The sequence below is a fragment of the Ranitomeya variabilis genome, chromosome 1 (genome assembly GCF_051348905.1).
Source record: "Ranitomeya variabilis isolate aRanVar5 chromosome 1, aRanVar5.hap1, whole genome shotgun sequence".
Lineage (NCBI taxonomy): Eukaryota > Metazoa > Chordata > Amphibia > Anura > Dendrobatidae > Ranitomeya > Ranitomeya variabilis.
Genome location: NC_135232.1, coordinates 906,064,786 through 906,075,599, shown reverse-complemented (window position 1 = coordinate 906,075,599; position 10,814 = coordinate 906,064,786). Strand labels below are relative to the sequence as shown.

Genomic DNA, 10,814 nt, shown 5'->3' with positions numbered 1-10,814 from the left:
GGCTTTTGATCAGCAGGGCTGGTGGAACATCTGTGCAGCACTCTGCAATGAAGATATCACACCAGCAACTAGCGAGGCTAATTAAGAGCTGCATCGGGGATCCCGGAAAACAAAAGATATGCGGAGCTCCTGCCCAGTAGCCAGAGCTTACTGACCTCGCTGATGGACCAGAATCCCACAAATCCATTCACCCAACTCTACCAATAACTATTGGACAAAATATTGCAAATGGCTGATTTCTTCCCAGGCAATGATCATTTGCTGTTAAATTTCTTATGAAAGTTCACCTTGGTAAAATCATATATGCTAGCTGTCATGAATTTGCTATGACTATTCCAATTTTTTTGAAGCAATTCAAGCAAATTGCGATGTCCAGAGCCAAAATGGAGTGGAGTTTATACACGCTGTGATCGTAAGTGGGCCAGCGTGTATAAACCATATGGAGGCATCGTCATCTGAAAAGAGGCATCAGCAGAATGGAGCAGAGGTTGATCAGACGCACTGCAGGTCCACTCGTACTTAATGAGCTTGTCCAGGACTTTAACATTGATGGCTTATCGAGCAGCAGCCAGAACTGCTCAGTTGTTGAGCTGCACAGCGCAGCTCCTTTTACTGTATAGTGGCCATGACTGGGTGCTACACATCTACCCTCTATTGATTTGAATAGGGGGAGGATGTGCAGCACTCGGCTGCAGCCACGATACAGTTGACGGAGCTGCACTGTTTAGCTCCATAGCAGAGCAGTTGTGGCCGAAACTGAGAGCAGTCGATTGGCAGGGGTGCCGGGTATTGCACCGCCACCGATCAAACATTGATGACCTATTCTAAGGATAGGCATCCTAAAAAGGCAAGGGGCAGCACAGGTACAAACTACTGATAAAAACAGCCACCGCCACACACACCAGACCATGGAGGGGTTGGCTGCCTAGTAGAAAAAATTGCACATTGATTGGCTTGCACAGGACGTCAGTCACCCAGGTAAGTGTGATGCAAAGTGTCTGGTTTGCAGCTTATTAATGACGCCCTTGTATTAACAGGCAGGCTGCCCAGCACTATAATATGCAACACACAGGGACAGACGCCCCAATAGACCAAGCCAACAAAAAGAGGCCTAGCCACATCTTGCAAAAATTGATATGATAAAAAGTGCAAAAAATTAATGCATATGATAAATACATTAAATAAGGTATTGGTTAATATTTTGGCCAAAATTAATAAGCTCGCAATTGACGTCATGGGTCCTCATACTTGCGAGTCCTACCACTAATATAAAAAAACAGCTAACATAGAAGAACTAAAAAAAAAACACATACCATAAGATACGGCCTTCCCAAAACCCTGTCTGATGACAAATGCACATCTAGCAGGATGCAGCAGGCCTCCAGTGATAAAGGCAAGGGGCAGCACAGGTGCAAACTACTGATAAAAACTTTATCACTGGAGGCCTGCTGTATCCTGCTAGACACGCATTTGTCATCAGACAAGGTTTTGGGAAGGCCGTATCTTATGGCATGTGTTTTTTTCAGCTTGACAGCTGGCTCAGAGAATGGCCTACTCCCAGCGCAGGGGAGGGGGGGGGCAATAAAATGCATTCGCCAGGGGAGACACTAAAGGTACCTTCACATTAAGCGACGCTGCAGCGATAGCGACAACGATGCCGATCGCTGCAGCGTCGCTGTTTGATCGCTGGAGAGCTGTCACACAGACCGCTCTCCAGCGACCAACGATGCCGAGGTCCCCGGGTAACCAGGGTAAACATCGGGTTGCTAAGCGCAGGGCCGCGCTTAGTAACCCGATGTTTACCCTTGTTACCATCGTAAAAGTAAAAATAACAAACAGTACATGCTCACCTGCGCGTCCCCCGGTGTCCGCTTCGTGCATTGTGTGAGCGCCGGCCCTAACAGCAGAGCGGTGACGTCACCGCTGTGCTTTTACTTTCACTTTAGGGCCGGCGCTCAGTCAGAGCAGGAAGCGGACGGCAGGGGACGCGCAGGTGAGTATGTACTGTTTGTTTTTTTTACTTTTATGCTGGTAACCAGGGTAAACATCGGGTTACTAAGCGCGGCCCTGCGCTTAGTAACCCGATATTTACCCTGGTTACCAGCGTAAAACATCGCTGGTATCGTTGCTTTTGGTGTCAAACCTGACGATAAACGCCGGTCTGACGACCAAATAAAGTTCTGAACTTTCTTCAACGACCAGCGATATCACAGCAGGATCCTGATCGCTGCTGCGTGTCAAACTAAACGATATCGCTAGCCAGGACGCTGCAACGTCACGGATCGCTAGCGATATCGTTTAGTGTGAAGGTACCTTTAGGACCACCTCATTAAATAGCCCAACCACGCCCGCCCTGCCATCTGCACCCGGGGCAGATGTCCCACTTTCCTCTCCCTTAATTTGCCTCTGTTGCGAACATTTTACATAATGTTTAGGATCACTTTTATCTGGAGCTCTATGCTGAGATCTAAATCTCCGAGTGACGTGATTCAAATGAAACCCCCGAGGAATCCAATCACTATAATGATGCAGCAGAGATACTCTGGACTCCATCTGGCCTCTGTTGAGCATTGTCCATTGTTTTCAGAAGGGTACAAAACTGTGCCGGCCCGTGCTTTTACGCATGCCTAAAAAAACGGACACTGGCTAATCACAGGTCAGACAGCGTCCACAGTTTCTCCATATGCCTCATTATAGGGAATCTTCCGCTGGGGGTTCTATCTGAATCACGTATTTCAGAGATTTACATGGAAACCTCGGTGTAAGAGCTCAACGTAGAACGCAGGATAAATGTGAGCCGGGCCTTACTGAAATCTTGGGAGGCAGAATGAACAAATCAACAGCTGGTGGAGAATTGGTTTTATTTATCTTTTACACCATTCCTTATGTGGTATAAGTGATTAGATGACTTTATTCTTCTAGGAAATAAGAGAATCAGAACAGAATGCATTGCTATAACATCTCAAATATAGTCCCCTGCCTGAATTTATAGTACTTGGGTAATACCCATATGGACACTCCTCATCAGTATGAATAACAAAGAAACCTAGAATAAATATTCCAAGAGAGAAATTACTAAAAAAAAAGTGTTACTTTATTAAATCACAAAAGGCACATAATTATACAAAATTGTATCCCGACAAAATAGTTTCCATAGAGAGGGATGGACAACAAAAATGTGGGTCTCAAAAATCATATAATGAGGTGGGCACAGCATTCATGAAAAACATATAAAGTGATAGTGCTTAAATAGACAGGTGGAATATTATATTATCATGGCCCAATATTAGTTATTTACAACCCTTCACAATTGTGATCCATAAAGAGCCATATACTGGCATACTGGATCACTGCCACCTAACTAATGAATATAGGAATGCTCTTACCCATAGTACCTCGTTAAGACACCACAAACGCAGCCCCAATGCGCGTTTCGCGTTAGCTTCTTCCTCTTCTTGTATATTTATATGCCTTTATGATTTAATAAAGTAAAACTTTTTTAGTAATTTCTCTCTTGGATTATTCACTCCAGGTTTCTCTGTTATTCAGGCTGTATTCTTCTAGTTGTTTAACTGTTGTTACACACTAAAAGAAGCCTTTCTTGTTGCAAAAACATCGCCACATTTTGAGAGGTATAATTTTTCCATATTTCGGCCGACAGAGTCATGTGAGGGGTTGCAGTTTGCGGGACAAGTTGACATTTTTATTGGTTCCATTTTGGTGCACGTGACTTTTTTTTATTGTTTTCTATTCCGATTTTTAGGAGGCAGAATAAACAACATACATTTAACTGGTCTTTTATGATAACACTAGATGTTTCCAGCCAGCTAACGCTCAGCATGCTCATTGATATCTACTTAACGCTGCTGGTGATTAAACTAAATAATGACAACATTCAATAGCGCTCACGCAGGTGGTAAATTAACTTAAAATAAAGATAATAACAATAGTGTGGTGATGTGTTGGGGGCGGGATTATGTGTGGTGATGTGGTGGGAGGGCGGGATTATGTGTGATAATGTGGTGGGGGGCGGGATTATGTGTGGTGATGTGGTGGGAGGGCGGGATTATGTGTGGTAATGGGGTGGGGGACGGGATTATATGTGGTGATGTGTTGGGGGCGGGATTATGTGTGGTAATGTGCTGGAGAGGCGGGATTATGTGTGGTAATGTTGTGGGGGCGGGATTATGTGTGGTGATGTGTTGGGGGCGGGATTATGTGTGGTGATGTGGTGGGGGGCAGGATTATGTGTGGTAATGGGGTGGGGGGCAGGATTATGTGTGGTGATGTGTTGGGGGGCAGGATTATGTGTGGTGATGTGGTGGGAGGGCGGGATTATGTGTGGTAATGTGGTGGGGGGCGGGATTATGTGTGGTAATGTGGTGGGGGCGGGATTATGTGTGGTGATGTGGTGGGGGGGCAGGATTATGTGTGGTGATGTGGTGGGGGTGGGATTATGTGTGGTGATGGGGTGGGGGTGGCGGGATTATGTGTGGTGATGGGTGGGGGGCGTTATTATGTGTGGTAATGTGGTGGGGGGCGGGATTATGTGTGTTAATGTGGTGGCAGGCGGGACTAGGCCTGGTAATGTGGTGGGGGGCGGGATTATCTGTGGTGATGTGGTGGGGGGCAGGATTATGTGTAGTAATGTGGTGGGGTGGTGGGATTATGTGTTGTGATGTGGTAGGGGGGCGGGATTATGTGTGGTAATGGGGTGGGGGCGGGATTATGTGTGGTGATGTGTTGGGGGGCGGGATTGTGCGGTGATGTGTTGGGGGGCGGGATTATGTGTGGTGATGTGTTGAAGGGGCGGGATTATGTGTGGTGATGTGGTGGGGGGCAGGATTTGTGGGGGCGGGATTGTGTGTGGTAATGTGGGGGCGGGATTGTGTGTGGTGATGTGTTGGGGGACGGAGCTACTGTGCAGGGGGCGGGATTAGCGAGTAATCACGATGCCTCATGTATATAGATAAATATCATGGGTTCCAGCCAGGGGTGAACCTAGCCACACTGCTGCCTGAGACAAACTTCAAAACATCTCATATACAGTCCCCCATACATTACATGAGTGATAACTATTGTATATTCTACAATAGGTCATAAATCAGACAGTATAGTCCTCCATACAGTATTCTGGGCACCACAGTGCCCCATACAGAATAATGAGCCCCATATATTGCTCCATACAGTATAATGAGCCCCATATATTGCTCCATTCAGTATTGTGGGCACCGCACAGCGCCCCATACAGAATAACATGCCCCATATATTGCTCCATACAGTATAATGAGCCCCATATATTGCTCCATACAGTTTAATGAGCCCCACATGATGCTCCATACTGTATAATGGCCACACAGTGCTCCATACTGCATAATGGCCACACATGATGCTCCATACTGAATAATGGCCACACAGTGCTCCATACTGAATAATGGCCACACATGATGCTCCATACTGTATAATGGCCACACAGTGCTCCATACTGAATAATGGCCACACAGTGCTCCATACTGTATAATGGCCACACATGATGTTCCATACTGTATAATGGTCACACATGATGCTCCATACTGTATAATGGCCACACAGTGCTCCATACTGTATAATGGCCACACATGATGCTCCATACTGCATAATGGCCACACAGTGCTCCATACTGTATAATGGCCACACATGATGTTCCATACTGTATAATGGTCACACATGATGCTCTATACTGTATAATGGCCACACAGTGCTCCATACTGTATAATGGCCACACATGATGCTCCATACTGCATAATGGCCACACAGTGCTCCATAGTGTATAATGGCCACACATGATGTTCCATTCTGTATAAGGGTCACACATGATGCTCCATACTGTATAATGGCCTCACATGATGCTCCATACTGTATAATGGGCCCACATGATGCTCCATACTGTATAATGGCCACACATAGTTTCTCCTACACACATGGCTGCGCTCCGTACTCACGTGGCTCCACTCCATACACCCGGCTCTGCTCCATACACCTCACACACACCTGTCTTCGCTCCATACACCTCATACACATGCAGCTCTGCTCCGTACACCTCATACACACCTGGCTCTGCTCCGTACACCTCATACACACCCGGCTCTGCTCCGTACACCTCATACACATGCGGCTCCACTCTGTACACCTCATACACACACGGCTCTGCTCCATACACCTCATACACACGCGGCTCTGCTCCGTACACCTCATACACACACGGCTCTGCTCCATACACCTCATACACACGCGGCTCTGCTCCGTACACCTCATACACACGTGGCTCCGCTCCGTACACCTCATACACACGCGGCTCCGCTCCGTACACCTCATACACACGCGGCTCTGCTCCGTACACCTCGTACACATTCAGCTCCGCTCCGTACACCTCATACACACGCGGCTCCACTCCGTACACCTCATACACACGCGGCTCCGCTCCGTACACCTCATACACACGCAGCTCTGCTCCGTACACCTCGTACACATTCAGCTCCGCTCCGTACACCTCGTACACACACGGCTCTGCTACATCCACACTGTAAACCCCTCCTGACCCCACACATAAGGCAGCTTACCATGGCAACCAGCACGGCAGAGTCCTGCAATCCATGGAGGTCCCGGTCATGTGACCCCTGACTCCTCCCCTCCTCTGCGGGTGCAGAGATGACTGGCTGATATTGCACACCGTGGGTTGTGACTAAGGCTACTTTCACACTAGCGTTTTTCGGTGGACGTCGCAATGCGTCGTTTAGGAGAAAAAACGCATCCTGCAAAGTTGTCTGCAGGATGCGTTTTTTCCCCATAGACTAACATTACCGACGCATTGCGACGTATCGCCACACTTCCCAACCGTCGTGCGACGGTTGCGTCGTGTTTTGGCGCACCACCGCCACAAAAAAGTTACATGTAACTTTTTTTGTGCGTCGAGACCGCCATTTTCGACCCCGCTTGCGCGGCTGAAACTCCGCCCCCTCCTCCCCGGGCCTTACAATGGGGCAGAGGAAGCGTCGTAAGACTGCTTCCGCTGCCCACGTCGGGCATTTATTTCACAGTATGAGTTGGTACGTCGGGCCGACGCAGCGTGCCGGCCCCGTACCGACGCTAGTGTGAAAGCAGCCCAACCTAACGGTGATGTTGTGGGTTGTGAGCAGGCGCGCGCACCGCACTAGTGACACTCAACAAATGTCAGGGACTATGGAGAGTCGGCACCAGGTGTTCAGACCGCCGCTCTGCCGCCCCATCTTTCAGTGACGACTGCCGCCTGAAGCAAAGGGCTCAACTTGCGCCATGATAGCGGCGCCCCTGGTTCCAGCGCAATACTTGGGTAAAGAAGAGACAAAGCAGCAGTACACTGGGGCTGTGGACATGACTGCCCACATATTTATGTGTCAGAGTGGATGGTAATGGCTGCTACTTACAGGCGATGAGGCTATGTGCACACGATGCGGATTTTGCTGCGGATTGGCAGCAGTTTTCCATGTGTTGTACAGTACCATGTAAACCTATGGAAAACAAAATCCGCAGTGCACATGCTGCGGAAAAAAACACGCGTAAACGCAGCGTTATTTATTCCGCAGCATGTCACTTCTTTGTGCTGATTCCGCAGCGGTTTAAACCTGCTCCAAAATAGAATGGAAAATAAAAGTCATAAAAGTGGAGATGCCGGGGATTGAACCCGGGGCCTCATACATGCAAAGCATGCGCTCTACCACTGAGCTACATCCCCGCACGGCTGGCGATATTCTCCACAGGGCTGATGAGGTTGCTTCCCGCCTGTCAGTACGTCCTTTCCCTGTATGCTGGCCTTGCACCGCCTTTTTAAACGGCAGTACTCACAGGAGAGGCGGCGCTGCGCCCAGATAAAAAGCCTGTCCGTAGTCAGACCCATGAGAACACAATACCGTGTTCATGTAGGAAGAGCGCGGGAATAATGGGCGCATAGAAGTGTGATGTAATCTTTACAAAATGCTGAAATTTTGTAACGTCTAATAGAAAGCCACAATAAAATTCCGCTCATACAGCTGACGGAAATAAAAACTACTGTGGAGATGCCGGGGATTGAACCCGGGGCCTCATACATGCAAAGCATGCGCTCTACCACTGAGCTACATCCCCTCCATATAGATTTTCATCGCCTCACACTTCCTATGTAGTTAGCACAGCCGGGTCCCGCCCCCGGAATCTGTGTGATGTCTGTGATTGGTGTTTTTGGTTTCTGTTTTCGCTACAGAACTTGGCAATGAGAACAGCCACGCATCACCATCCTCCGGCCGCTGGAGGGCGCACACTTCCCACACCTCAGCTCAGTCATAGGCATGGGCTAACTATGGGTCACATGATGTTTCCGTTCACAGCGAAGTGGCAGCTAGCTCCTCCCACAAGCCGGTGGTTGCGGTGGTGACGGGAGGGTCCTGCAGCCGGGGGCTGCTATTAGTGACGCACCATCAGCGCGAACTGCCGAAGTCATGTCCGCTCCGGGGCCTCCTGCCGCCCAGCACAACGGTGAGTGGGGACGTGTGCAGCTGATCGCGGCCGGCGCGTACTGCTGACATCACAGCCTGGTCCCTGCTGGGGAGCTATAATGGGGGCGTCAGTCATCTGTCCTGTACGTGCCCGACCCTGCGTGCTCCCCACTACTGTGCCCAGTCCATGTAACCCTAGTGTGACGTCACTGTCCTCACAGCCGGGCTCCCAGTGTGACGTCACTGTCCCCACAGCCGGGCTCCCAGTGTGACGTCACTGCCCCCACAGCCGGGCTCCCAGTGTGACGTCACTGCCCCCACAGCCGGGCTCCCAGTGTGACGTCACTGCCCCCACAGCCGGGCTCCCAGTGTGACGTCACTGCCCCCACAGCCGGGCTCCCAGTGTGACGTCACTGCCCCCACAGCCGGGCTCCCAGTGTGACGTCACTGCCCCCACAGCCGGGCTCCCAGTGTGACGTCACTGCCCCCACAGCCGGGCTCCCAGTGTGACGTCACTGCCCCCACAGCCGGGCTCCCAGTGTGAGGTCACTGCCCCCACAGCCGGGCTCCCAGTGTGAGGTCACTGCCCCCACAGCCGGGCTCCCAGTGTGAGGTCACTGCCCCCACAGCCGGGCTCCCAGTGTGAGGTCACTGCCCCCACAGCCGGGCTCCCAGTGTGACGTCACTGCCCCCACAGCCGGGCTCCCAGTGTGACGTCACTGCCCCCACAGCCGGGCTCCCAGTGTGACGTCACTGCCCCCACAGCCGGGCTCCCAGTGTGACGTCACTGCCCCCACAGCCGGGCTCCCAGTGTGACGTCACTGCCCCCACAGCCGGGCTCCCAGTGTGACGTCACTGCCCCCACAGCCGGGCTCCCAGTGTGACGTCACTGCCCCCACAGCCGGGCTCCCAGTGTGACGTCACTGCCCCCACAGCCGGGCTCCCAGTGTGACGTCACTGCCCCCACAGCCGGGCTCCCAGTGTGACGTCACTGCCCCCACAGCCGGGCTCCCAGTGTGACGTCACTGCCCCCACAGCCGGGCTCCCAGTGTGACGTCACTGCCCCCACAGCCGGGCTCCCAGTGTGACGTCACTGCCCCCACAGCCGGGCTCCCAGTGTGACGTCACTGCCCCCACAGCCGGGCTCCCAGTGTGACGTCACTGCCCCCACAGCCGGGCTCCCAGTGTGACGTCACTGCCCCCACAGCCGGGCTCCCAGTGTGACGTCACTGCCCCCACAGCCGGGCTCCCAGTGTGACGTCACTGCCCCCACAGCCGGGCTCCCAGTGTGACGTCACTGCCCCCACAGCCGGGCTCCCAGTGTGACGTCACTGCCCCCACAGCCGGGCTCCCAGTGTGACGTCACTGCCCCCACAGCCGGGCTCCCAGTGTGACGTCACTGCCCCCACAGCCGGGCTCCCAGTGTGACGTCACTGCCCCCACAGCCGGGCTCCCAGTGTGGCTTCCAGTAGAAGGTCAGCTCCTCACGTGGCGGAACCCGTTTACGAGGTCACTGACGTCATATGTGGAGCCCGGCCTGTGAAAACAGTGACGCTGACCTCGTAACCAGCTCTGTCACAATATTAAAGAAAACAAATATATCACATATGAGGCCAATGGCGGCCACAGTTGGAACGTGCCTGGACCTCTGCTAGCACATGATCCACAGTTCTGTACAGAATTCTGGATTTTGAGCTCCTTTTATTCATGGTGGGCCTGTACAAGGGGGTCAGTCAGCCAGGTTATTAACATTGATAGGTCCGCCATTCTCCGGTGGCTTCCATATGTGACTACTTGGCTCTTGGATTCCTCACCTTCTCCTGGTTTGGATGAATACTAGCCATCTTTGGGAAAGGAGAGCAAAATCCCCCGTTTACTCCATATGACTGTAGTGTACAGCAGGCTGCACAATCCGGGCCGTCGTTTTGTGTGGTCGGTGTATTATGGGGTCTTTGGGTCCTGGCTGTGGATTTCAGTGGACAGTGGTGCTATGTGACAGATGGGATTTTGTAGTAGGCCGTATTATTAGACTAGAAGGCCTCATTCGGACTTCTGATTATTCTCGTACGTGGGACAAACAGACCTATTTCCATCAGTGTTTGGTCAGTTTTATCATCAGAGATTCCTCAATGTTCCTTACATGCAAAAAAAAAAACCCTGGAGATTTCTCGCTCTGTTTGCAGCAGTCACTGGAATACGGCAGCGCTCGAGCACTGGGATCGCAGCTGTCTGCGGTCTGAGGCTTTCTTCGACGCGCTGATTTGAATTAACTAGCTTGTTCCATGGCTCTGATTAAAATCGGACTTGTTTGTTAATTTTTTTTTTTTT

General features: G+C 51.3%; 1 protein-coding gene and 2 non-coding genes across 5 annotated transcripts in view; 1 reads left to right on the top strand and 2 right to left on the bottom strand.

The window, feature by feature from the left end:
• Positions 1-7,678: 7,678 nt before the first annotated feature.
• On the bottom strand, positions 7,679-7,750 carry TRNAA-UGC (transfer RNA alanine (anticodon UGC)). Its single transcript has one exon. It is a non-coding gene; the product is annotated as a tRNA-Ala (tRNA).
• A 317-nt stretch (positions 7,751-8,067) lies between these two features.
• On the bottom strand, positions 8,068-8,139 carry TRNAA-UGC (transfer RNA alanine (anticodon UGC)). The gene has a single exon. It is a non-coding gene; the product is annotated as a tRNA-Ala (tRNA).
• A 213-nt stretch (positions 8,140-8,352) lies between these two features.
• Positions 8,353-10,814, top strand: part of SEC24B (SEC24 homolog B, COPII component) — a 118,215-nt gene continuing 115,753 nt past the window's right edge. The window contains exon 1 of one of the 3 annotated variants that reach the window (XM_077278974.1): positions 8,353-8,526. In XM_077278974.1, coding sequence (XP_077135089.1) covers positions 8,490-8,526 — 37 coding nt within the window. In that variant the 5' untranslated portion in view covers positions 8,353-8,489. The remainder of the gene's footprint in view (positions 8,527-10,814) is intronic. The other 2 variants (XM_077278981.1, XM_077278975.1) reach the window with 2 other exon arrangements.